Consider the following 25,697-nt stretch of genomic DNA (forward strand, 5'->3'; position numbering starts at 1 on the left):
TGTCCTGCATCTGTTCAAATTTCTCCTGCAGCCTGGCCCCAACAACCACACAGGGTTTCAGCGCAGATGAGTTAACTTTAATCTTTTTCAGTGGAGATGAGCAGAAGGAAAGTCCTTGGTACTTTACATTAATAAAATTATTAATTTTCAGTGACACTGGAGAAAGGTCTCAGTCATTGCAAGTGAAGCAGCAGTCACCTTGGGAAACCTTCTTTGTCTCCACAGAAGTAGTCTCCTTATCCAGGAAAAGGTAACTTGGTTGAAGTGCTGCTTACACTTAGGATATCGCAGGCTGAAAATGTGAGTGTTGTGCCACAGGCTTTACAAGATTTACTGGGAAGTCTGAAAGCTCAGAAATTAAAGTAGAATTCTTCTGGAAGTCCATATATGTGAAAATAGGGGAAACACAAGCCTGAATTCCCAAAATGGTGGTAACTCTGCCCAGTGAGGTGCTATGTCAATCGGCTATGATGCATTTGCTACTACCCAAGTATTTGCTTGGATTGTGCTAGGAAATAAAAAAGATGTGGATAACATCCTAAGTTGATCGAAATCAGTGGCTAAACTCCTGCTGACTTCAGAGGAGAGAGATTTCATCCGAGGTGCAGAAGAAATTGTAGTAATGATTCCCCAGTCCCTTTTTCTTAAATCCTAATTTTGACGGATTGGCTGCTGACTCTTTTCGCTTATTTCTCATTGTGTTCTAACATAGCTACTACTCCCTTTATAATGCCCTTTTTTCTCAATGTGTTTTCTTTATTAATTTCTTTTTTATTCCCTTAATCCCTTTCCCTTTCCATGTTCCTTTTGTTTTCTGACATGGTCTCAGCTGCCTCTTTCTCTGCTTCTGCTGTCATCCATCTCTGTGCACCCCATCTCCTTCACACAGCTCCTCATGCTGACACCACCCCAGCCTGAGCTGAATGGCCAAGAGAAGCAAAGTGAGCTTGGTCTTCTGCCTTGCAGAGGGCAACAGGCATCTCCTAGAGAGGCTGGGAGGCTGTGTTGGGGAGTGTGTGTGCATGAGTGTGTGCACTGACACATGTGTGAGAGACACAAGCAGAGTCCCTACAGCATTCCTCACTGCCTTCTGCTTCCTTTGCACAGGGAAAACCTGGGCTGATACTAAAACTACACAAGTTGAGAAGGATAGACAGGTACAACAACATAAAAATAACGGAGCAGGATAAGCTAGCATGTGCCCTTTGAGCTCCTGAATGTGTTGGGGGTATGTTCTCCTCTTACAGCCTGTAATAGCTGCAATATTACAAACGACAATAATTTGTGCTCTAAATTATTTGTGACTGCTTGTTATTTAACCGTTCTCTTACAGGCACACTAGAATGAATTTGCCTGAAGGCAAACAGATGCTTCGTGGCCACGCTTGAGTGAGGCTAAGGCTCAGGTGCAGTGGCTGGCTTCAGTGAGGGCTCTCTGCGGCAGGAGGAGCGGCGCATGGGGCTGAAGGGCTCATGTGAGACAGGGACAAGGGAAAGCCAGTCTGGAGATGTGGAGCCTAATTCTTTATGCCCCAGATTAGCTGACACTGCTGAATTGATTACATCAGTATATGTTCCCATGCCAGTCAAAACAGATGTTCGTACAGTAGTTCCAGTTGCAAGGGGAAAAAAACTAGCCCAAGATTTCAAGATGATGGAGTTAAGGAGGTTACAGTAGACAGAGAAACTGTTAGGCTTGGAAAAGGCAATACCATTGGAAAAGGACAGGCTTTGGAGATTTACTAGAGCTAAAACTTAGCTTAGTCATGGCATCCACATTAAGAGACAAGGAAGATGCCCGTGTATTTTGAGTTTATTTTCCAGTCTATTTTTAGAGGAGCATCGAGATCAGAGTGCCATGTTTGAACTTCCCCAAATTTCGTGCATGTCCAAGAGCCAGGCTGATCTCCAACCTTTTTCAGTGTCATTCATGGTGGTGGCATTCAAATTTAGAGCTTGATCCTGCCTGAATGACAGACATTGAATTTGATTTTGTAAGATAGGCAGTGATGTGAGCCAAGTTTGGCAGGACAAGACTAAGCTCTTATTTTCTTTCATCTGACAGTTTCAGTGAGGCAATCTTGGTCTTCTTGTCATGCCTTGTGGAAGTGCAAATTTAGATGTCACAGAGATTTTAAAATCAGAGCTGGCAAACCACAAAAAAATCCTGGCTCAGCTGGCTTAAATCTTACTCTCGATTTTAGTTAAGTTGGATACCAAAAGGATTGCTTCTCTAATACACAGGGAATAATGGACTTCCCCAAGTTAAGTAAGGCTGTTACAGTGGCTATTCCTCCAGTCTAAGAACACGCTCACATTATAGTGGCAGAGGGCTGAGCAGAGCATTTGGATTAAGTACAAAACCACCTGAGGTTCTAGCCATTCCTTAACCCAAAACTTAATTTTTCCACTTTTACTTATCTCTGCTTTGTGCAGTTTTGGTTGCAGTCAGACACGCACATGGCTAGACTTCATGAAAGTTTCCTGTGCTCAGTGGAGTGAGAAACTTCTCATCAGAAAGATTTTTTTTTTCCCAAGTTTATCAGGGCCTTTTTTTGAGAGAGAAATTCATTTGCAGTGATGAGGCAGGCTCTGTGCTTGTTTTTCCGGGGCTGAGTGTTCTCATCTCTTTTTTCACTCATTTTCCCTTCTGATCAAGCATCAAGTATTACACTGATGGAGAGGTGAATAAAAAGGAGCGCAATACTAAAATGACTTAATGTGGTTAAAATATTTGGACATGGCATATGTGAACGCAATTAGCACTGCCTAAAAATAGTTCTAATGATGAAGACAGCTATGCGGTGGCATGTTATAATTTGCCCAATATAACTCTTTTTTCTAGATGTACCTGACTCTGTGTTCTGCTTGGCTGATCTTTGACTTCAGAAAGTGCCATCCTAACAGAGGAGGTCTTATGGAAAGAAAGCTTGTAGTTGTTTTGCCCCTTTTTCAATTTGTTTAAATATTCATTACAGATGGCTTCAAATTAGCTGGAATATTACATTTCATATGCAGAAGTAGTGCTTATAAAGGCTCTACTAAATATTATCCCTCCTGGAAGAAGGTAGACACATGACCATTTATTTAATGAGAATTTTTATCTTTTTGTTGTCGGTCCATATGCAGAAGTGAGAGGGAAAAGTCCTACACATTATTAAAAAGATTGTCTTTACATACGTTATTTCTTATGTGTTTCTGGCTACCATTAAAGAAATGAAACATGATTTTATCACTTAAAAAATAAATAATTTCCTAATGCTATTGATGTAGGGACACGGCCACACTGATTGCCATGGACTTTTGTCCTGTTGCAAAAACAGGATGGATTTGGCTGGTCCTAAATACTTACACTGCAGACAGTCCTGCCGGGAAGATGCATTTCCAGTGCTGAGCCCTGGCATCCCTCAGCACATACGTGACGGGGATGAAATGTAGGCACGTATGTCCCCACCGGAGCTGTGGGTGCAACTTGAATTAGCATCAAGTTTTCTGGTTCAGCCATGGCGAGGGTGATGCTGAAGCATGGACAGGTTCCCCAGGGCCAGCTGCCCACCATGGCTGTCCCCAGGCTGTCGTGGGTGGGGGGCAGCCCGGGGACCTGTGGGAGGGTGTTGGGCTGGGTGGGCTGCTATCGCCCTGTGGGGCTTTGGTTGGTGAGCCAGACCAGGCTGTCAAGACTTGTATTTTATCACACTGAAGCTGTTTTTTGTGAACTTTGTTGAGGCTGCTCTTCCCCTGAGGTCTTCCGTGAAGGGACATTGCCTTCTGTTTGTCTTGGCTTGCCTGTGGAGGGGCCGGTTTTGCTCACACCGCTCAGACCCTGCAGGGCCAGCCTGTCCCCATCCCTTCTTAAGGAGGGCAGCCACTTGCAGGCAAGCGCTGCCTTCCCTCTTCCCTTGATGCAGGGCACATGAGCAAAATTAATGACCCCGAGCAGATTGTTCACTGCCTCCCTGTGCACTGCGTGGAGGGTGTCTTTAGCCCCCGCATTTACCTGCTGCTGCGGGGGGATAGTCATACGACTATTTAAAACAACAAAAAGAAAAAGAAGTACTAAAGTTGGATCTTCCCTTTCCAGATACAGCAGGGGCTAGAGTGCAGAGCCATGTCTCTGGGAGTGTGTTCTGATTGCTTCTTCAACTTCTGTTTATACAATTTTACAAAATTTTGGCAGGAATCAAGAGCACATACCAGGGTGTTGGCTTTTATGAATCCCATGGGATGTGAAAGTCAAGCTGACTGGATGAACTTTGGTTACATATTCCAGACAAGCACAATGACTCTATTTATTCAGACTTGGCAGCCAGAATGCAGATTGACTCTGTGGGTAATAAATTTTCACAGCCACAAAACTTCAGCGGCAACCAACCTGAGCCCGCGCAGAAAAAATGCATACAAGGAAGCAGACTTGGGTAGCAAAAATATGTTAGATTATTATTCCATGTATGCGTACCAGTCAGTTAATTTATTTGGCTATTGATTGACATGAATTGCACGAATGATGCCAGGGATCTTTTTCCCCTTAAAGGAACTACTTTCTATTACAAAATTTTCGTATTGTAAAAGGACAAGTAGGGGGGCAAAAAGAGAATTGTTCCTATTACAATTGACAATCTCCTTTTAATATTTCACCCAAGACTGATTTAAGTTATCCAGTGACCTCTACGGAGAAGAGCAGGGTATTATAATGGGGACTGTTTCATGTGCTATGCCACACTTCAAGGAACCAAAAGGCAATAACCACTACAATTCAGTACTCCGAACAATCTTAAGTACAATTTTGACATCTTCATGCTACAAAGCTTCAGATGCTTTCTGGGAGAGATGAGGATGAAATTATTACTCTCTGTGTTATAAATCAAAATGAATTGGCTCTTTAACTTGCAGATTTATGTTAACTACCTTGGTATCTGTTAATTGCATGCTCTTCAGATATTGATTGGGGATTAAAAAGTATATTTTCTTCAATCTGTGTGATGTAAAATATGCCAACAGGAAATTTTCCCTCTGCATATTAGATCCTATGATCACTGCCTGTAAAATTAAAATGATCAGTTTAAATGGATAAACTATGCTCATTAAAGAGGAAAAATACATTTATGTAATTAAAATTAAGAGACTAATATGTGTGGATAATGTAATTACTGTGGGCGCACACACACTCAGCTTAAACCCAGCCTCTTTTGCCTCTCCTGGGTCTGCGAATCTCGCTATCTTAATTGCTGACGTGGAGGGAAGGGTTGGGAATGCCTTCCCCACTGCTGGTCTTGAAGCACTTAATCATGTCTCTGTCTTGCATTTGGTCTCTCTCCTCCATGGCTCACGTTCCCTGGGTCAGTCACAGCTCTCCAAATACCAGCCCTGGGAGTGCAGGACAGCACCTGTCCTCCTTTGCACTGCTTCACAAACGTTCCGTTTGCTGCTTGGCCATTTCAGATGCAAATGCAAAATCTCCTCTGAAGTTTTCAAAGTTTTTCCCCTGAACTTCCCTGTTTAGAAATTAGCAAAATGGAAAGCTTCCTGGTTCCTGTACAGGTCACCTTCAGCTCTTCAAGAAATTGGACTACTTAGATGAGTCTGGGTGCTCAAAGGTTAATTAATAAAGGTTAAGAAATAGCTGGGAATCACTCATGTACTGTTCCTACCCCTTCATCTTTGATTTCTTTCTTTCCTGTTCCCGAGCTCAGGAGGAGATCTGAGATTAAAGAGCCTTAGAATTAGGAAATAAAAGAAAATGGATTCTTCCACTGACATTTAGACACAGATCCATGTTGTAATCTGGGCATTTTTTGACAGCAGTGGTCCGTGTTACTCTTTTTTTGGGCTTATTTCCTGCTAGGTCGATGGAAACTTAGTGTTTTGTTTATCCAGCAAGCATACTTATTTAGGATTGTTCAATAAGCAAACCTGTAGGTCTCAGCTGAGGTTCTGCAAAGCATTTCATATAGCAGGACCTAGCCTGTGCCTCTAGGAGATATTTATCTGTACAGTCAAGTTAGAAGAAAATGTGTCTAGGAAAGGGGACCAAGTCACAAAGTAATTGCCAAAGGCTGCTCGCGCTAGAGCCTGTGACGATTAGAAGTGAGTACTGGGATCTCAGCTTCGCTCTTTGCTGCGTGGGTGGCAAACTCTGTCCTGGCTTTGCAGAGCTTCTTAAGCACTGAGGCAAAAGACCAGGCTGTATCAGCTGTACATTAAAGCTCTGGTTACCGAGCAAAGACATTGCGTAGCACACATAATACTGAGCAATCCAAGCGCATGGAAGATGTTATAGTTGTAAGTGGTAGCACTAAACTGAAGGTGCCACGTGTGCATGCCCAAACAGCAGTCCTTTTCCACAGTCCCTTCTCCACCTAAACCTACTTATGTTCTTTTCTCTCCTGCCCCATAAACACTGTCATGAGTCCTTCTCTGCTTGCTAGGAAGCAAACCAGAATTCCAGCTCTGTGGCTCTGCCAGCCTGTTCCACGCTGACATCCATTACGCAGGATCCCATCTCCCTTCCTACCCAAATGACAAGCCACCTCTCCTGACCACTGGCTCCCCCCTCCCCTGCCACCCTCGCTGCAAGCACCACGGCATCTTGGAGTGCTATTGATATTCTTCAGACAGCCCTTCTGTCCCTCACTTTACTTTGCCCTATGCTGTCTATGCGCTGTATTTTAAACTATCTAGACAAGCAGGAAGAGTAATTAAATGTGAAGTGTTTCAGGATGAAATCATTAAACAAAAAGAAATTGCATAAATATGTAAATAATTGAATCTATGTGCTGAATCTTCTTAAGACCAAGAAGCTTTTCTCAAAATAGAGGAAACCATGGTTTAGTACAAATATTAAAAAGTTTTGATTTACCTGTTGTATGGAATATATATTGTAAAATAGAGACTTCTCATAACAAAAGCTAAAGAAAACCCTGGAAGAGCTTCATACTTACATACCTAGAATTATTTGTCTAAGATCCTGAACTTCAGAAGTCTAGATCAGAAGTCTAGTCTAGGTAACTAGTCCAGTTACCTTTGACTGAAATAATCACATTTGAAACCCATGTTATATCCAGGTCTGGAATTATCTGTGAGATGCAACCAGGGACAGTACTGCCCTCGTATGCTCTGGTGAAGGCATGGGACATGCATTTTAGTGCAAGAAGGAATGGAAGTGGCTCTTGCTCTCTCATCCCCAGTGAAATCACCCACGCCAGTATACTGAGAAGGAGACAGCATGACAGCATGGCATAGCAGTGCTTGGCACTGAGGCACTTGGCCGGCCATGGGAAAGGCAAAATCTAGCCCTATTCTAATGAGTACTTAATTATTTGGGCAAAATATTTTAAGGAAAAATTGGGACCCCCCCCCCAACAAAACCCATCTCTCCTGACACTTGAAAAACTCTGGCTGACGTATCTGCACCCAGTCAGGTAGTTTGGGGTCGTTAAAACACAGGCAATTGCCCTAAGTTATGGAGTGAACCAAACACACATCCAAGGCTTTCTCTCAGCTCTCCTTTGGCTTCTTAGCACACATGGGCCATGCAGAGACAGGACCAAGAGTGCTCAGAGGAGAGGCTCTAGGCAGGTAAGAGGTAAGCAGCCCGGCGGCTTATCCCTGGGGCCAGCTCATGATTGCAAGATCTGGCCTGAACCCGTAATCCAGAATTCCTGTTTCTCCCCTCCTTGGCCGCTCTTTAAAACAAAACAAAATCAAATCAGAAGGAGACTGATACAAAAACCTTCTGGGTCGCATCAAGGTAATAAATCAAGAGCACTGCAGACCGTTCCCCACCAATCCAGCAGTTAGCACACGCGGGCTGGCTCTGAGCAGCAACATCTGTTACTCTCGTTACAGTACTGCCATGTATTTTGATAACCTTTATGTATGTTTTGAAAAAGCATTAGCAAAATATTTGCAGTAGCTCAGTCTCAACATGAAACGTGCTACAAGTGACATGTTAGTTGTCTGGTTCTTACCTGGTCATTCTCTTCTTCGTCGCTGCTTAACTTGAGGTCATCTTCTAGCATCCTGGAAAGCAAGCAGTAGAATAAATTATAATTTACCAAAATGATTTAGAACTGATGTTTTCTCTGAGCTACTTTAAACATTTAATAATTCAAATAGAAAGAAAATATATTTTATCCCAGTAACTCTGTAGATGTGACACTTTATAATTTTTTCTTATCCAGTTGCTATCAACTAACTTCTTAATTCATTTCCTACTATTACTGCCTAGGGGAAAATGTTTACTAGAGCAATAATGGATTTTGCAAAGATTCTTGTTATTACAATCACTGACAAACAATTTTTATATGCTGAAAACAAAATTTTTGATGCTGACAGGTCAGTAGTCTCTCTGAAAGGAAAATTTTGCTCCATTGGCTTTGAGCTTACAAAACAGAAGTAGATATTTACACTGGCAGTACTGACGCACAAAATAAGCTTCGGTGATGTTTCCCAAAGGCCATTTTTACTTTATTGCATGTTTGATATAAAATTGACATTGACTGAAACAATTAAAACTAAAATATATTGTCTCAGTGCACAAGAGTATCCTCAAGGATTTCACTGTCATATAAAGATAGAAAATAATGCTTCTTTTCTAATGGGGATTTCATCCTCCCTTCCCATATCCTCTCTCAACTTGCTTAAAATGGCTCACAAAGAAGAGGAGTTTGTTTTTACCTCCATGCATTTTTTTTACAAGATAGGGTTAAGTAACCAGCAGTTAAAGGAGCTGAAGAGGTGCAAAGATTTCCCCCAGTGCTTGAAAGGTCTTCAAGAATGGGGCCTATTTTTAAAAAAACGCCTCTGTAATAATAATAATAATTCAGAAAGTTGCTAATTTTTCTTGCGTTGTGGGAAAAGAGAATCTGTAATTTTGTCTTGACTCCAGAAGAAAGCTTGGTGAGCAATTCAAACACATCCTGTGATGTGGGTGGTCCCTGGAGTGTAAATATCTCAAGAAGACATACGTAGTAATTTCAAACCACCTCCCTGCACTTGTGCCTAGATCTTCCAAGAGCGTGCCTGAAAAGCGTGACTTTTACATGGGCGACATGGTGTGCCGTGTCTTACAAGAGCACCGAGTCTAACCATCCTCTCCTCAGCTCCTTACTATGCGCACAGTCCCTGCCTGTTGCTGCCGGCACAGCTGCTTCCCTATTTCCATGCGGCACCTTTTGGGGAGCGTAGGTGTGTAAGAACAGGACTGGGGGTCAGAGCAGAAAATCCTACTAGTTCATCTCTTAAAGACTCTCATCTTGCTTTTTTCCCCACATTTCCTTCTACTTGTGCCAAGATTTTTCTCTGTAAAACCAACATATCAAATTCAGCAAAATCTCTTTGCAGCGCAGACACCTCAAATATATAGGACACCCGTTGCGTTAGAGGGACTTGACAATCTCACAGCAAGACTTGCCGATGTTTTATCTGGAAATATGTCCACAGGCAGGAAAAAGCTTGCTTTGCCATCTCCCGAGTCAGCAAAAACTCCAGTGGCCGTATCAATGCAGCCACCAGCCAAGATAACAAGCCCTGCTGAGAAGTTGGCGAATGAGACAGGTATGAATGACATGGCATATAGTTCCTAGGAGCTAAAATATGTCAGAGAGGCAAAGCTTCCTGTAAATATTGCAAGATCCATGTTGGCTTTGGATCCCACCACTTACAGGGACCCAAACAATATTATAATTGCTCATTGTTTTAAGTTAGATCAGTTTAAGGCATCTCTGAGAAAACAGTGCTTGAAAACAGAAAGCTCAGATCTGGGATTGGGCACTGTGTAATTAAATGTGGCAAAATCTGCACTGATAGTGATTTAACCAGAGAGGGATGCGCTTATTTTGTGAAAAGCAGAGCACCCAGGGTGTTGCTGCCTGCTCTCCCTTGACTTTGAGTGTGTGAATTTCTGCTAGTGAGGTGGCAGTTAAGTACATTATTTAAGATTTAGCAATTTAGCTCTTCTCTTAAATGGAAGTTGGAAAAACAAAAGCATATAATGAAATGGTCTAGGTAGCTCTATGTATTTATTAGCATTCTGGCTTTTTGTATCAACATCAAAAAAATGTGTATCATGAGCCTGTGATCAGAAGAAACTATGATGCTTCAAAGCCTTCAGGTCATGTGGAGGTGTGAGTGGAGCTAAGGTGAGACAGCAGGAGTGCAAGCAGGAACCATCCACACAAAAGGAACAAGAAACCGCAGTGCTGGCCCATCAACCTCTCCTCGCTTGTATGTTTTAGACTGGCTTTATTTTCCTGGTCTGTTTCTCATTTCAGAAGCACTGCTCTCCAAGAAAAGCACTGTCTGCCCAGGGCTCATGGCCCCTTTTGGAACTACCATCAGCACACAAACAATCTCCTAATGCTGGGTATAGGAAAAAACAGGTCATCATAAAATGCTTGCTTGCTTGCTTGCCTGTTTTCCGTAGAGTGGGATCTGACTTGCCTGATCCATGTATTTGTCACAAGGATGTATCAGGTTAAGACAGCTTGCCAATGTAGAGGTCTACCTTGTAAAGGCAGGTATAACGTCCATGCCTAAAAGTCTTCAATGGTTCCCAGACTGCTTTCACTGTCAGGTGAGGCCCTCAGCCCTGCTCTGCAAAGCTACATCCAGAGCAGGACATACTGTCACCAGTGACTTCAGCTTCATCTGCCAGCAGTCCTGGAGAGGGAGGCTGCTTGGACACGAGGCTGCTCTCACAGCCCAGCCTGAAGTACACTCTGGGTGAGGAGGAGGAGGTATTTGTGTTATAGGGACCCCAGTTGGCGGTGTCTTAAAGAAGCTAGATTGATTTTGGCTATGGATGCTTTTGAGGAATACTTCTCATCAACAACTCATTTCCACCATGACAGCAATGGCAGTTAAAAGAAAAAGTCCATAACTGGATCAGCAGAGCCCACTTGAAGAGAGGGAGAACAGAAGAGAAGAAAAATACTTTAAGCTCACAAGAGGCATTACATTAATTTGTAATTTATCCGAGAAGTACTTTGGCACAGATTCAGCAGAGAATGAACTTTGGTACACCGTACGTTAGCCAAGCACTTCAGATCATGTTTAAATCAGCCCCTGCTCACGATGGAATTTCTTTACATATTCTGGCAAACTAGTACAAGGATGGACAGACAAACACATACAAGCTCTTGTGCAGACACAGCCTTTTCAACACAGCCTATCTATAGATATTTTGTATAACGCCTTTTTCAGAATATAGAAAATCCAAGCCAGTAAGTGACTTAATCCATGGGCTTTAAGATTTTTTCAAAATGGACTAGGCTTTGATGTGCTCAGGCACTGGTAAAAAGAGAAGTAAATATAACTTTGTAAACAAAAGCTAGAAAAATTAAGTGGTACTCAAAGCAGCTCTGTAAAAGACACACTACCACTTAGGGCTTCGGCACTTGAAAAGAGTGCACACAGTCAGGAAGTCACTTTGCGGAACCTAATTACATATTTTTAGTGAAACCTCTGTGAGGTCGCGGAGGCAGCGAGGGGTGGGAAGCTCAGGTGGGAGCACTCACTGCACTCTAATTAACGCATTTGTTCCTTTCTCTGCAAAGAACCTGACAGGTAGAGACATAATGAAAGGAAATAAGGATGAGTTTGGGATATTGAGAAATGCCTCAGCAAGCCAGCTCGTTTCTTTCTCCAGTAACCAAGTAAGGGGTTGCAGCCTCAGGTGCTGGGTCACTCAGTTACAGTGGGAAAGGAGAGGGGTGAGGGGTTACTTACATGCAATGGAAAATAGACAGGAAGTCTTCTAGAGGGCATCGATATCCAACATCTGCCAATTTCAATGTGACTGTGTGTCCAAATCTTCTACATAGCTTATCTGAAAGCCTGACCAGTACTGTGTCCAGTTTTGGGCCCCCCAGTTTAAGAAGAATGTGGAACTGCTTGAGCAAGTCCAGCAGAGAGCTACCAAGATGATCAGGGGACTGAAACATCCCCCTTAAGAGGAAAGCCTGAGAGTCTTGGGTTTGTTCAGCCTGGAGAAGAGAAGGCTGAGGGGGGATCTTATCAATACTTATAAATATCTAAAGGGTGGGTGTCAGGATGATGGGACTAGGCTCTTTTCAATAGTGCCCAACGACAGGCCAAGGGGCAATGGGCACAAGTTGGAACACAGGAAGTTCCACCTCAACATGGGGAAAAACTTCTTCCCTGTGAGGGTGCCAGCGCAGTGGCACAGGCTGCCCAGGGAGGTTGTGGAGTCTCCTTCTCTGGAGACATTCAAACCCTGCCTGGACACGATCCTGTGCCCCCTGCTCTGGGTGTCCCTGCTCAAGCAGTGGGGTTGGACAAGGTGATCTCCAGAGGTCCCTTCCAACACCTGCCATTCTGTGATTCTGTGATCTGGGTGCTGCTCACTGCATTTGTTCAGTAGGCTACTGGGGTGGGTGACCATGTGGGGCACTGCAGAGGGACCCTGTGGAACTCCTGTTCATCCCAGCATGTCAAAGGGCCAGGAGGTGCTCCTGGTCAAAAGTACCTGGGGTTTGGGATGGGAGGCCATTGCAGGCTGCCTGGGAACCACCTTGCTCAAAGGGAATGGGCAAGTCGAGACTTGCAGCTTCACTGTTTTGTCTGTCTCTCTTTTTTCCTGATTTGTTGTTGCTGGAAAGACATGTCCCAAGCAAGGATTATCTTCAGCTCCAGCCAGAGTCCAGGAAGTAACATCAAAGTAAAGCCAGGGCCCAGTTCAATGATTTGGGGGTTTGAAAGAGCTGGAGGAGAAATTGCTGCTAGGGAAGGAGATGTCGATGGTGCAGTGTGTGTGGGAGGTGGTCTTCAACAGCAAGCTGGGAATCAGTTGCAACTTTTAATGTCTGTAGCCAGTCTGAGACCCTTCCAGTGTAGCCCTACTTAGGACGATATTTATTTTCTTCCAGGGTAAAGACAGAGCCCCACCTGGGAATTATCCTTCACCTCTGCTGGTGCACACGGAAGAAGCAGCAGGCATCACAACCTGCATTTTACTTTAACCTCTGATACATTTCACATTCCTTGGCCTAATGAATTCTTTCCTTCCCCCTTGCAAATTACTTACTGAGGCATAAAACTCTCAAAAAATGCCTCTGTGGTTTTGTTTTGTGATTAGGGAGATTCCCTTTTGGTGCGTAAATCAAAGGACAAGAGAAGAGGCCCTGAAGATTTTCAGGAAAGGTTCATGATAATTTTGATAGTTAGAACAAAAAAAAAAAATCAAGATGGGAGATGAAAAATATTGATAGCAATTAAATCATTAAGAATAATGCTTTAGGAGAGAACATGCCAATAGTTTGCAAGCCTGGGGCACAAATATATGTATGTTGCAGTTGTCATTTAACTACATTCAGAAGTCACCATCTTTGCAATTTGTGAAAGATCTCATGAATGTGTTAATCTGATCAAGTATATTGTTCCATTTTAATGCTAGGCAGCATCTCAGTCAGAATACTGTGTTTATTATGGACTTTTGTGATTTCTGCTCATTATGTAGGAAAGAAACTTCAGTAGTGGAAAAATACTTTGATATTAGCTGAAGAGGAACCCCACAAAGCAAAGAGTTGTGATGAAATATGAAAATCAGATAACTAAGTGCTCATTTGAGTTTATGCCACCACAATGTTTCATCTGAATGAGACTGTTTTTGGAAAATTATCTTATTTTTTAATGCACAATATTGACATTTTATTTTCTTTCCCATAAATGCATAGTGACCTTTCAAGAACTGGACATTAGTTTCAATATTACCAGAAACCCAGAAAGAAAATAGTTATTATTCTAAGTAGCAGTATGCTAGAGGGCTCCCAGACTGGCTCCAGATGTTTAAAGTCACAACTGATGCGCTGATACAGGAGAAGAAAAATATTGCTTCATGTTGGAGGGGAAAAAAAAAAACAACCCAAACCTTCCTGGAGGCACAACACTGTGCAAGGCCTTTAACTCTTGTTCCCAGCAAAATGAGAGAGAACACCAGGTGGGAATCTGCCTTTCCTATCCAGACAGTGCCCTTATGTTACTGGGATTATTTCAGCAACGAGTGCTCACGTACATAATGACTTAAGCTCCAGTAAGACAATTGTACCTTTGATTTCTGGCTGCCTTTGGTTGCTTTCTAAAAGAGAAATGCAAGGAAAAATATGCTGGTAAGAAGAATGAAGAATACATAAGAAATGTTTCCTTCCTTAAAAAAAAATAAAAAATATATATATAAAAAAGGAGGAAACTAATGCTATTGCTATTACCTTGGTTACTTGCACATAACAGATGGCTAGTTATATTTGCCACTCACCTACAGCCAAAACAGGTATTTCTAATAGCTTTGTTTACTAATCCTAAATATTGGAGTAGCTGTTTTTATACAGTAGTAATTTTTAATTAATTAGATTCTGATTGCTGAAATTATTTTTCACTTTAGTGCTATAACTGATGCAGATGGTTCACTTTAAAAGAGCTCATGCATTTATATTATCTGAAAAGTGTAGTATTTATTGGTGTTTTATATGAAATAAAGTCAAAAGCTTATGTATTGAGGTAAACAACTAGATCAAGAGGATATTTTACAAATGCTGTAATAGAGCTTTCAACAGGCTTGTAAGACCTCTGCAAGCACTGCTTGCAGCATCTAAAATTCACTCTGAATATATGATATTTAAGTTGTAAAAACCCCTCAACAAACAGTTTGTGCAAGTTCTGCTACACAGAAACATGTAGGAAAACATGATTATATAGAATACCATCAAATCTAATTAAAAACAGAGGGAGAAGGCCAGTAAAATCAGGCTGGTGAAATATTAATGTACTTAATGCTGGAATGAAGCATATATATCAATGTGAAATTTAATTCCACAGTGTAGAATTTAAATGCCTGAAAAACGGACTCAGTCTATAGAAATAGAATTAGCAATTCCAATAAAAAATAGATGCTCTGAAGGAAAAGTTTTCTGTCCTTGGCTTGAATCCATTTAGGATGGTCTAAACCATTCTCCAAAACCATTTAAGCCGGCTAAATGCTCTGCTAAATTCCCATTATACTGACGGTCTCATTAGAAATGCAAGGCAGTCCTCTCTGAGTGATCCAGCCATCACTCTCTTCTATAAGCAGAAGTTGAAATAAGATTTCCACTGCAGCAGCTGCCCCAGTGAATGACTGTGTTTGCCCCGGTGATGTTTCCCGCCTTTGAAGAATATACAGTTGAATCGTACCCTGAATTTTCTAACTCCTTGGCAGGGTGGCAAGTAAGTGCCCCACAGTCCGCAGCGCTTCCTGAGAACGACGTTTGGGCAGAAGGACCCAGAGCACCTCCTTAAAAATGGGAGAAATGCTTCAGAAAAGCAGGGGAACAAACTCGTGTGAGTTCACTCCCTGAGCAAGGCAGCCAATACTCAGTACATGAATACAATGCATGAATACTCAGAGAGAGGGAAGAGTGATGAGCGACGTACGGGCAGCTCACGCCTAAGCACCTGCCTGAGTAGTCCAATCACTCTGAGGACTTACCAAAGTTTCATGGTTAATCATGCTCTGTGTGACAGGAGGAAACACATTTGAGGAACAGAAGTTTTGAATGTACTGCTCGAAATTTTCCAATCCATTTCTTGCCTCCCTGCCCCTGCTCCCCCGAGGCTCTCTAGGTGTGATTAGCAGTTATTTACTAACTCTCTCCCTCTGATTTCCTTGCAATTGCTGATGCTCCCATCTACAAAATATTAATTTCAAATGTGAAATGAAATAAGGGTGCATGAACCGCACTACCTCCTTGTGTGTCAGCCGTTGTGGCGGAAATCTTGGGGAATTTAATGTGTCTGAGACAGTACTGCCACTGCGAAGTCTCCCCGCTGAAGGTGCAGCATCTGATTTTGTACTTGGTGATTATGTCCTTACAAATAGCCTCTTTCTGCCTAATCCCCAGCATTATAAGCATCAGTCCTCACGCTGGAGTCATCATCCCACACATTTTTATTCTCGTGCTCCCTTGCAGATGACAGCAGTCTTCTGTATATCGCTGACCATTCATTTAGCAACATTCATACCTGAGGCTGCAGTGGTGTTTATCCCTGTCTCACTGGTCAGGCAAGGGAAATGAGATCGTTTAGGCTAGAGGTTCTCAAACTTCCCTGCGCTGAAATGAGAAGTGTCTTCTATCGTCAAAGCGGTGGTGAAAGCAGCAGCTACATGTCCCTGTGTGATCCCCTGGGCCCTGCCCTGCACACCAGAGGCTCACGCCATCTCTCTGTGCCGGGGCATCCTGTGGGCGCTGACTCCCAGCTGCCTGCTCACTTCCATCTCTCAAGCATTTTCAGAGTTGCAGCTTCCCAGGGTAGAGTCCCCACTTAAAAACAGAGTCAGGAGGACGTTCTGGGATATGCAACTTTGTCTTGGCTTCTTTCAAGTCTCCTTTGTTTATGTGAGGCTGAATTATTAAATGATTCAGACTATTTGATAACCTGCTCCATCCTCACTCTTTCCTCCTCTGTCATCCTTCACAAAGTTTTACCATCAGTGAATATGATTTCCTACCATGCCCTAGTTGCCAGCTCCTGACAGAATGAAATAATTTGTGGTTGATAATAATTTCTATTTCTTCCCTTGAAAGTAAAACACTGAACACAAATAATTATGGTCTTACCCTTCAGATACTTAGTGGTGTTCAAAGACCCCTGTTTGGGCTCCCCCCAAACTTTGTGTGCAGTATGAGGTGCCAGACGACCCGTCCTTAAAACTTAAACTTTCTTCCTTGGCCTTTTGGCATATTGCACAGCATTGGCTGTCTCCTGGGGTTTACCCCACATTTCAAGGTACATCACAAATGACCCTCAGATTTTGCTAGCCAGTGGCCTTCATGGCTATATGGTAGCATGGAAGATCTGAGGCTTACGGATACTTGTATCTAGGGTAACTGAGTTGAAATATTTTATTGTCTCTAGACACTGTTCAGCTTCCTGCCTGTCTACTAGGCACCCTGCTTTTTCTCATATAAAAAAAATATTTATTGACTCTAATATTTTTAACAGCTTTAATATTTCTAGCTAACAAAGGGATATTGCTAGAATTTCTTTAGTGTTGTGGTTCTTTATATACCTTAAAAAAACCCCTCATTCTCATTGTCCTTGAACTTTCCTCTGGTATCCTCCACTCTTTTATCCTTCAGTATTTTAAAATTTCTCTTTTAGATTGATTATCTTCCCCTTTCATGTTACATGCATTTTATATTTCATCTCTATTGCACAATTGCTTTTTCGTTTCTAATTGCTACTTTGCTTCACCACTGAAGCTGAGCAAGCTTTCAGCAAGGTTGGGTTTTTTCTTGATTGTGGAAATGCAGCCTTTTGCTAACCTAACAAGCTCTGCTTAAAAAAATGCCAAACTTCTTTGTGTCTAAGTTTCTCTCCCCCATCAATTTCTGGTCAACAATTTCTTCCACTTTGGGACACCAGCCTTTCCTTTTTGAGACTCTCCTTTGTTTGTCTAGCTTGGATATAGTAAAATCATGATCTAGTTCCCAGGCAACCATGTGCTTCCCATCCAGTGACCAATTTATCTTTATTCAAAGCAGGGGTGGGTATGGTGAAATGTCCTCAGTGCTAGAAAAGTGTCACAAAGACCATCCACAACCTTTATTTTAATTTCATGGCCAGCTGCGCTGGTCCTCTGGTGATACCTTCAAAACTAAGACCTCTGGTATCCTCCTGATGAATCAGCCTTTACTTTACAGATGGAGCAGCTCCGTCCCCTCCTGTAACTGGAGTTGATATTCAATGATATTCTGGCTCTGGGATAAAGATTATTTGATATCCCCAGCTGGAGCTTTTCATGTCAATAAAGGCTAAAGGAGGGGAAGAACAGGAGAGTTTGGTTCCTCCCAATAGCACATGGCTGACAGGCAGATACAGAGGGGCTACTGCAGAATATATACATGGCACTGAGCAGCAGGACGGGAACATATGGGAACTATACCTCCTCCATAACCCCCCAAGCTCCAGCCAGCAGAAGCATGGCTGTGATGGACACACCAGGACCCCCAAAGTTTTCAGCATTTCCTTTTAAATACTTTTCCTAGCCATTTCCTGGAAAGCCACTATATGTATTTTACTCAGTCCCGTCTGCAATACTTATAGCTTCATTTAGTTTTAATATAGTTATAAATGGGCTGTAGCGGCCTGCTTCTTTTAATAACTAAGTAAATGAAACCCTGTCTGTAATAATAAATGAACCATCCATCTGGGAGGCCTCCAGTAAAAATTTCAACAGGTATTTATTGCTCCTTTATGTAAACAGTACTCTGGACAATACAAGTGATTATACTCTCTGTCAGCCCTGTCAGGAAGGAGACAGTATAGTTTTGGATGAGGTTCCATAGCGTACACACTGAATTTACAGGTTTATTTGACTAGATGGAGAAAAAATGATTAAAACAAGCAAATAAACAGACAAGAACCCAGTTGGCTACTGTGAAAGGGAGCATATAATTTCATTTAAAGATATGGGCTGTGAGGATAAAATAGAGAAAATCGACAGGTCTGTGGTGCTACAGACTCCTCACAAAACCAGATGCCTCAGAGACAACCCACTAAACAAAACCAACACCCCTCCCCCCCCGCACAAGTGGAAGGAGTTTCACTGTAAAATCAACACTTTATAGAGACTTTAAAATATATTGCACCCTTGTAGGTTCTCATGGTACGGAAGAGCAGTGCCTTGAGAGAACCCCTGGCTGGGGCGCAAGAGGCAGCAAACCACGCTATCCATCCCTGGGGGTCATCACTTTCACTCATGGACATTGTTGATCACACACCGGAAAGGGCAATAGCACGACACTTCTGCAGTAATGAAATTTTAATTAAAAAAAAAAAAATCTCATTGCCAAAATAATCTTCCTACCATTATTATATTCCAGCTCCTAATTACATGCCATTACATTCCACTATTGTTGAAATAATACAATGTCAGAATATGCTGTCAAATAATTAATTTAGTGTGTGGGAAGAGGGGGGAAAAAATAAAGAAACAAGGGGCAGAAAGACCTGAAAGCTCACGTATGGCCAGGTTCATGTGCCCTCACGTATGGCTGGGTTGATGCTGAGGAGTGAGCTGTAAACAGTTCTGTGCATTAAATATGTAGGGGCTGCTATGATTTTTGTCAAAATTTCCAGCCCTCAGATTTCTGCAGGAACAGGCTTAAACTTCTCCCATGAGCAGGTTTCTTAGTGCCTCTCATTTGCAGCCAAGCTTAGGGAAAAATTCTTTTTTTTTTTTTTTCTTTATGAGGCAGACTACAAAAGGAAACAAAAGTTCTTGGCCAAAATGCCAGGCAGCTCTCTGCCCCGTGGGGTGAATGGATCGCTGCTTATTATGGAGACCTGCACCCTGTGTGCTTGGCTCAGAGAAAGGGGCAGCGCTGCTCCAGAAGGGGCTACCTCCGCGGCCGGGGCATTTCTAACATTTTTACTAAACTCAGCACGCCAACAAACTATCAGGAGATGGTGCATTAGCGATAGTATTCTCTTCTCTCCTCTCTGCTTTTGTTGTGATCACAAGGTGCTGAAAGGGGAGAAGATAATCCCAACGGGGCACACATCTCCAAATTGATAGCAATGCCACCAAAATGCAGTAGTCAGGTTTTCCTGCAGATGGGCTGAGGGAGGGAAGGGGCTGCTCAGGCAGGGCCAGGGCTCGGGGCACAGCTGCCGCAGGGACGGGGGAGCTGGGGCAGGCGCTGGCACCTGGGGCGAGCTTGTGGCAGTGAGCTTCACTGCTGGGGGGCAAAAAACATGTGCAATCTGCAGTGGTCAGGTAGTTCCTTTGCTTCACATGGAGCTGCACTGAAGGGAGAGTTGCTGTGTGGGATCCTGTTAATTCAAGTTGCGTTTTGCAGCTGCAGTCGAGGTGTGCGCTTGGGTTGTCCATGGGCTTCCTGGCACAGACCCGCCGCTGCCCTGGGGTCTGATGGCGCCAAGGACTTCTGGCCTGCTCATTTTGCTACAAGAGAACTAAGAGTCAAAAATGGGACATTCTTTTTCTTAGGAATAATCTCCTTTGGGTATTGCAATAGCAGAAATAATCAACTGAGGGCTGCTCCTTCAGAGAGTGGAAGGGCTTTACTCCCAGCATTCAGATCCTGCATGTGCTGTGCAGAAATGCACCACCTGGACTGCAATATATATATATATATATTTTTAAAAAGTGTGTATTTTTTCTTTAAAAACACTTTTCGACAAAATTATGAAGTTAGCTCTGAAATAGTAAACCACACTATATCTCCTTTCTAATGTCTCTTTCTAAATATACACTGGGGAACAACTCTCATAACTCACTCGCCACACACTATCTCATGAGTTATAGGTCAGTCTTCTACGCACAGAGTGTGCGTGTTGCACTTCTACACACCGTTATGAATTTTCCATCCCTCATCATTCATATCATGTCAGAATATCTATTACAAACCCCCGTTTGCAAGAAGAGCTCCTATTTTCCCTTTTCATTTTATCACTGCTCTTAAATTTTCTCCCGGACACCAGCGTGGCATGCTGGCAGTACCATGCTGGGTTTCTGAGAAAAAGTCATATTCAGAAATCATATGTCAGGGCCATAATGACACTTCCAAAGAAATATCCTTTTTTAACTAATAGGAGCAGTGTATAAAAATGAATTAGACACAATTGTATTCTGATTGCCAAATTCTACTACCCAGCTGCTAACTTCCGCAACCATCTTGTAAAAAAAAAAATAATCTGGAAGCCTAAATGATGTCTGATAATGTTTTCTGCTGTCCTAAATCTTCGGAAGTGTTGAGTCATCTGAGAAAAATGTCGACAATCATTTTTCACACAGGCTTGAGCGCGGACGAGGCTCTAACTGAAGTCTTGTGTGAGGGATTTAGAGCTGAGGGGAATTTTCTGACAAATAGTTCAGCCATCAGAACAGTGTGAGGACCGGCCAAAATGCTTGGCAACTGCAAGATTTGAGAAATGCTTTTCCCTAAATAACTAAAAAAGTTTAATTTCTATGTAACACTGTTAACTTCAACATTTCTGAAATGTCGCGCTTTCATCTTCCTCTTTCAAAAACATTATTTTGAATTACGCTTGTGTCTAGTGCTGCAATATGGCTGTGCAAGCGCTTTCTGGAGTGGGGTAAGCTAAATGAAATGATTAGCCCTGAATGAATGTTTTTCATTTTGCTGAGAAAATGAATGAAACTTTTTTTTCAGTTGACCCATATGATTTTTTTATTGTATCAAACAAAATATCAATTACCCACACTGCTTCAGAAGATAATTTAATTCAGTTTCCAAAGTATTGAAACTAGCCTTGGTTTGACTTTCATATGCATCCACAAAACATACTGGCTTCTTTCATTTTTTTCCCACTCATTGGCTGTTAATTGAAGGTTTCTGTGAAATATTTTTTTCTGTCATCAGCTGTCAGACTGCCATGCACAGGAGCAAACTTCTGTACCATAGCAGTCTTGTAAGCAAGTGTTGGTATGAACCAAGCATGCAGGCAATGGATTCTCAGATTGTTATGTGACTGAAATTTGAGGATATGGGTTTTGGTTTGGGGGTTTTTGTTTGTTTGTTTGTTTTTGTTTTCCACAAAATCAGATTGGAATTAAGACCACGTGCTCAAATCTGCCCCATTATACAACTTCTTAGTTTGTTGGTTTGTATGTCTGAAATTTATGATTATCAGATACTGAGTTCCCAGGAACTAAATCCTACATAGTCTTCTACAGGCTCTACCTACGGCCTCCACTTTTGAAAAAATGGCATTAAGTATCATTTAACTTCTTGTTATTTGATGTCAGGTCAAGTCCAATCAGAACAATCATTATTACTTCAGAAGTACTTTGGGGTGTGGAAATAAAATATGCAGGACTTAATTTTGACAGAGGTGTGGGTAATTACCTGTTTGATATTTAAGTAAGAATAAACCCTACAGATAATAATGTGTTACTTTAGTACAACTGCAAATAATTTGTAAGCAAATATTGTGTCTGTATTATGAAATATATATTTTAATATTATATATATGAGGGATGAGACTTGATTTCTAAAGAATTCACTTTTATCGTAACCATGTTAATGGTCAAAAGCAGATCTCCTAAACTAAATTTATTGGGGTAGTTTCATCATCAGTGTTACTCTAGCAATTAACCCAATATATTGCCTTCAAGGCAAATATTTTTTAATGATAAGAAATTATTTCAGTTGTACATGGTTTATCAGGCATTAAATATTTCATTTAGACAGCTGATGAAAATCATTAATAAAATAGGCAAAAATGTAGGAGACTGGCAACAAAGACCTTTGAAATATGTAAATAACTTTCCAGGAGTTCTATAAACTTTTAGACTATCTCCAGCAGAGTCTTTTTGTATCAACATTTTGTATTTTTCAGTGTACTATTATCCTCACCCTAACAGCAGAAAAGTTTTTACTGTTCAAAAGATGCAGCAAACAGCCTTCACTACGTATTTTTATAAATGTCTTGTGCTTGAAGTCTTTATGCAATTTAAAGCTGTGTCAGGGAAGAATCAGGAGTGAGCAAAAGGTCTGCCAGAATTTTCTGATCGATACTTTCTCCTATTCTTCCTTCTAGCTGAACACCAAAGCACAGGACTTACTCTCCTTATTACCAGGATCATTAACTAGTATGAAATAGAACCCATCCTATCCAGACAGGTACCAATTTGTTATCGGGCTGTATTCTATCACACTATCTTCTAGTGAGAGATCTCTGCGTAGGTACATTTCCTAACACCCTATGAGGTCAAAAGTGAACAAACCCATCATTATTCTCATTCAATTGGAAAGAGGAAGCCGAGGCAAAAAAAGGTTTACTGTTTTCTTCCAAAGTCACACCGTTCAATCAGAACTGGGGAAGGAAACTCCAGGTCCTGACTAGGAACACATCGGCACTGCCTCAGGTGGACCTGTGACCCGACATCTTATGCTGTTCAGCCTCTACTTCACCTTTGGAGCCTGTGCTAGGAGGAAATTTTAAGTGAAAGAAGGCCGAAGACAAGGTGGGAAGGTGAAGAGGTGCCAAAACAGTATCTTTCTATGTACAACAATATCTTTTCTATCAGAGCACAGCATTGCTACTGGAGCAGAATATGTCAACATTTAAGAGTCTCTAATTCTCTGGCAAATATGCATTCCTGCCTGAAACGGGGCAGGGGGGGTTTATGTAAAGAACGCATCTATTCATCTGTAAAATGTTGCAAATAAAAAATAAAATTGGACCAGACAATTTGAATTTCTTCCAGAAGAACCCGTAACATTTGACCTATTTTGGTATTTTAAATCAAAATTTGATTATTTTAAGCTAGCTACATGTGAGAGACCATTCATTCCTAACAAGGATTTGTTATATTGCTTGTTTAGAGTAGGATTAAATAAACTTTTGTCATGCTGGGACTATTAACTCTTGACATCCTTTACTGCTATGCTCATGTAGTTATGAACTCCTAACAGTCTTTAGTTTGGGCTGTAATTGCTCCTTCCGTTTGTTCTCATGAGATCTGAAACTGCACTCAGAAGTGCCCTTTAAATATTTGTTGTTTGGTGGAGTTTTTCCCCCATCCTTGTGAAAGTCTTGACAATCCACTGCTAATTATTGTCATTAGATATTAAAAAAATCCATTTCAGCACATATATGAAGCAGCAGCAGATAGATGCTTTCTGCACCCCTACTTGGGACCACTGGGGCTGTGCGTGGGATGCCAACTGCAGCTGGGGTGATGGTGCCCAACCACCTGTCAGCTGGGAGGGGGTCCACTGCCATCACGGTGCTCCGTGCGGGAACCGGGTCTGCCTTGGCTCATCAGGGGTCTGCGACTGGGCGGGCAGGCAGGCAGGCACACCCAAAATCAGCCAAAGCTGAGCATCATGATGAGGGGTGTCCTTCATCATATTGAGAAAGGGTGGGTGAAAATTGGCTTGGAGGGGTGCCTGCACCCTCTGGGCTGCTCTGGGGTCTACTGGCTTGGGGATGAATGGGAGCGGTGCCCACAGCTTGCAACAGCCACCCTGCATTGGTCTTGGGGCTACTTCAGCTTCTGAAGCAGCTGAAATACCAAGTACAGAGACTTTTCCCCACAGCCCTGACTCTGAGGCTGATGAAGAGTTAAACTGGGACAAGTGGCAGGTGCCCTTTTCCAGCTGCTTGCAGCTCAGGGTCCATCCCCAGGAGTGCCGGGGTGGTGCTCGGGGCTGGTGCAAGGGGCACGGTCACACATGGCCTGAAGAACAAGCAGCACCCACACCGGGGGCTTGAAAAGGTTGAAGACCTGGGTGAAAGCTCACTGAAATGAGTGCCTAGCTATTTAACAACAAACATGGATATTTAGGACTAAAATCCAGGCCGTAGCCCCGTTTTGGGTTCAGGCACAACACGACCCTCTCAGGAACGGGGCTGTCCCACAGTTTTGCTCCGACACAGCTCCTGAGGTGCGAACGCCCTCTGAAACCCAACAGCAAGAAGAGGTAGGCAAGCAGGCGCTGGCACACCCCGCGGGGCGTCACCCCTGCATGCTGGCAGAATGACAGCAGCCACGCTGGTGCCAAGCTGCTCTCCATCCTCTGAGGACTGTGCCTCATCTGCTGTGCGAAGATTGAAACCTGTGAAGGAATAAGGAGGAAAGTACTAGCGCACTCTGTGTTTTTAATTATTAGCATCTTCGGTGCTCTTCAAAGACAGTGATGCTGCCGTATTGCATTAGCTCCCTGTATAAGTAATGAATGGGAGCTGCATACTGTGAGCATTACAGCGTCAACCTCAAAGAGATTTAGGGGGAAAAAAGCACGATACACACTGAAAAATAAATATATGCAGCCTGGGACATTCAAGTATGTCTCTTCTTCAGAATGCTGATTAATGTTGCATCAAATCACAATAAAAATAGCCCCTAAGGCTCATTTTCCTATTTATAAAAGGCTAATAATGTTTCTAGGGGGGGTGTGTATTCCAAAGAAATACTAATGACTGGAGAAGGTTGTTAGTTTGGGGATATTCTGCTGGACTGGCACCAAATCTCCTATGACACGCTGCCTAACAAATCATACAGCAGAGAGTGGACTTTCATCTTCAGGAGCTTCAGGCATATTTGAAGCTACTTAAATAAATGTAATTGCAAAGTCATTTTATTCCAATGTTTTACAGAAGTTTCCGTACTCTGCCAAAGGCAATACCAGGAAGCCCTCAGGAAGCTGCTGAGAGTGTTATGTTTTGTCAGGTCTCCTCCACTTTTTTGCACTAGTGGACTCATACCATCCCAGCAAACACCCCATCACACAGAACCACCACCACAAACCCCACCAGCAGGCAGCAAACCCCTAATTCCCCTAATTTATACCACCGGCACTTGGTCTCAGGACCTGATGAGGTGCTAACTATAGCAGGTCTGTGTGACACGACTATAGTCCTAGAGGTAATTTCCTACACCTTATTACCACATAATAATGGCCTCTTAACAACCAGGCTAATCAAGAATTAATGAGGCACTAAAACATTTTAAGGAACAATGAAGGATTTAAAAATTTCTCTTATGTGTTTTATTTAAAAAGTAATTCATTTAACAGTTACTGCCCTTACTTTGGAGTCATATAAAAAGTCTTGGTACTTATCAAACGTATCAGCTGAAAGGTTTTAGTAATTTATCAGTTATTTACTTATGTGGGGCTGCACATAACTGCAGAACTGAAGGAAACCTAA

General features: G+C 42.4%; 1 protein-coding gene across 1 annotated transcript in view; it reads right to left on the minus strand.

Moving 5' to 3' along the window:
* AFF3 (ALF transcription elongation factor 3) overlaps positions 1–25,697 on the minus strand; it is a 280,917-nt gene that overhangs the window by 85,978 nt on the left and 169,242 nt on the right. The window contains exon 8 of the mRNA XM_064445545.1: positions 7,967–8,018. Within this exon, the coding sequence (XP_064301615.1) occupies positions 7,967–8,018 (52 nt within the window). The remainder of the gene's footprint in view (positions 1–7,966; positions 8,019–25,697) is intronic.

The sequence above is a fragment of the Phalacrocorax carbo genome, chromosome 1 (genome assembly GCF_963921805.1).
Source record: "Phalacrocorax carbo chromosome 1, bPhaCar2.1, whole genome shotgun sequence".
Taxonomy (NCBI): Eukaryota; Metazoa; Chordata; class Aves; order Suliformes; family Phalacrocoracidae; genus Phalacrocorax; species Phalacrocorax carbo.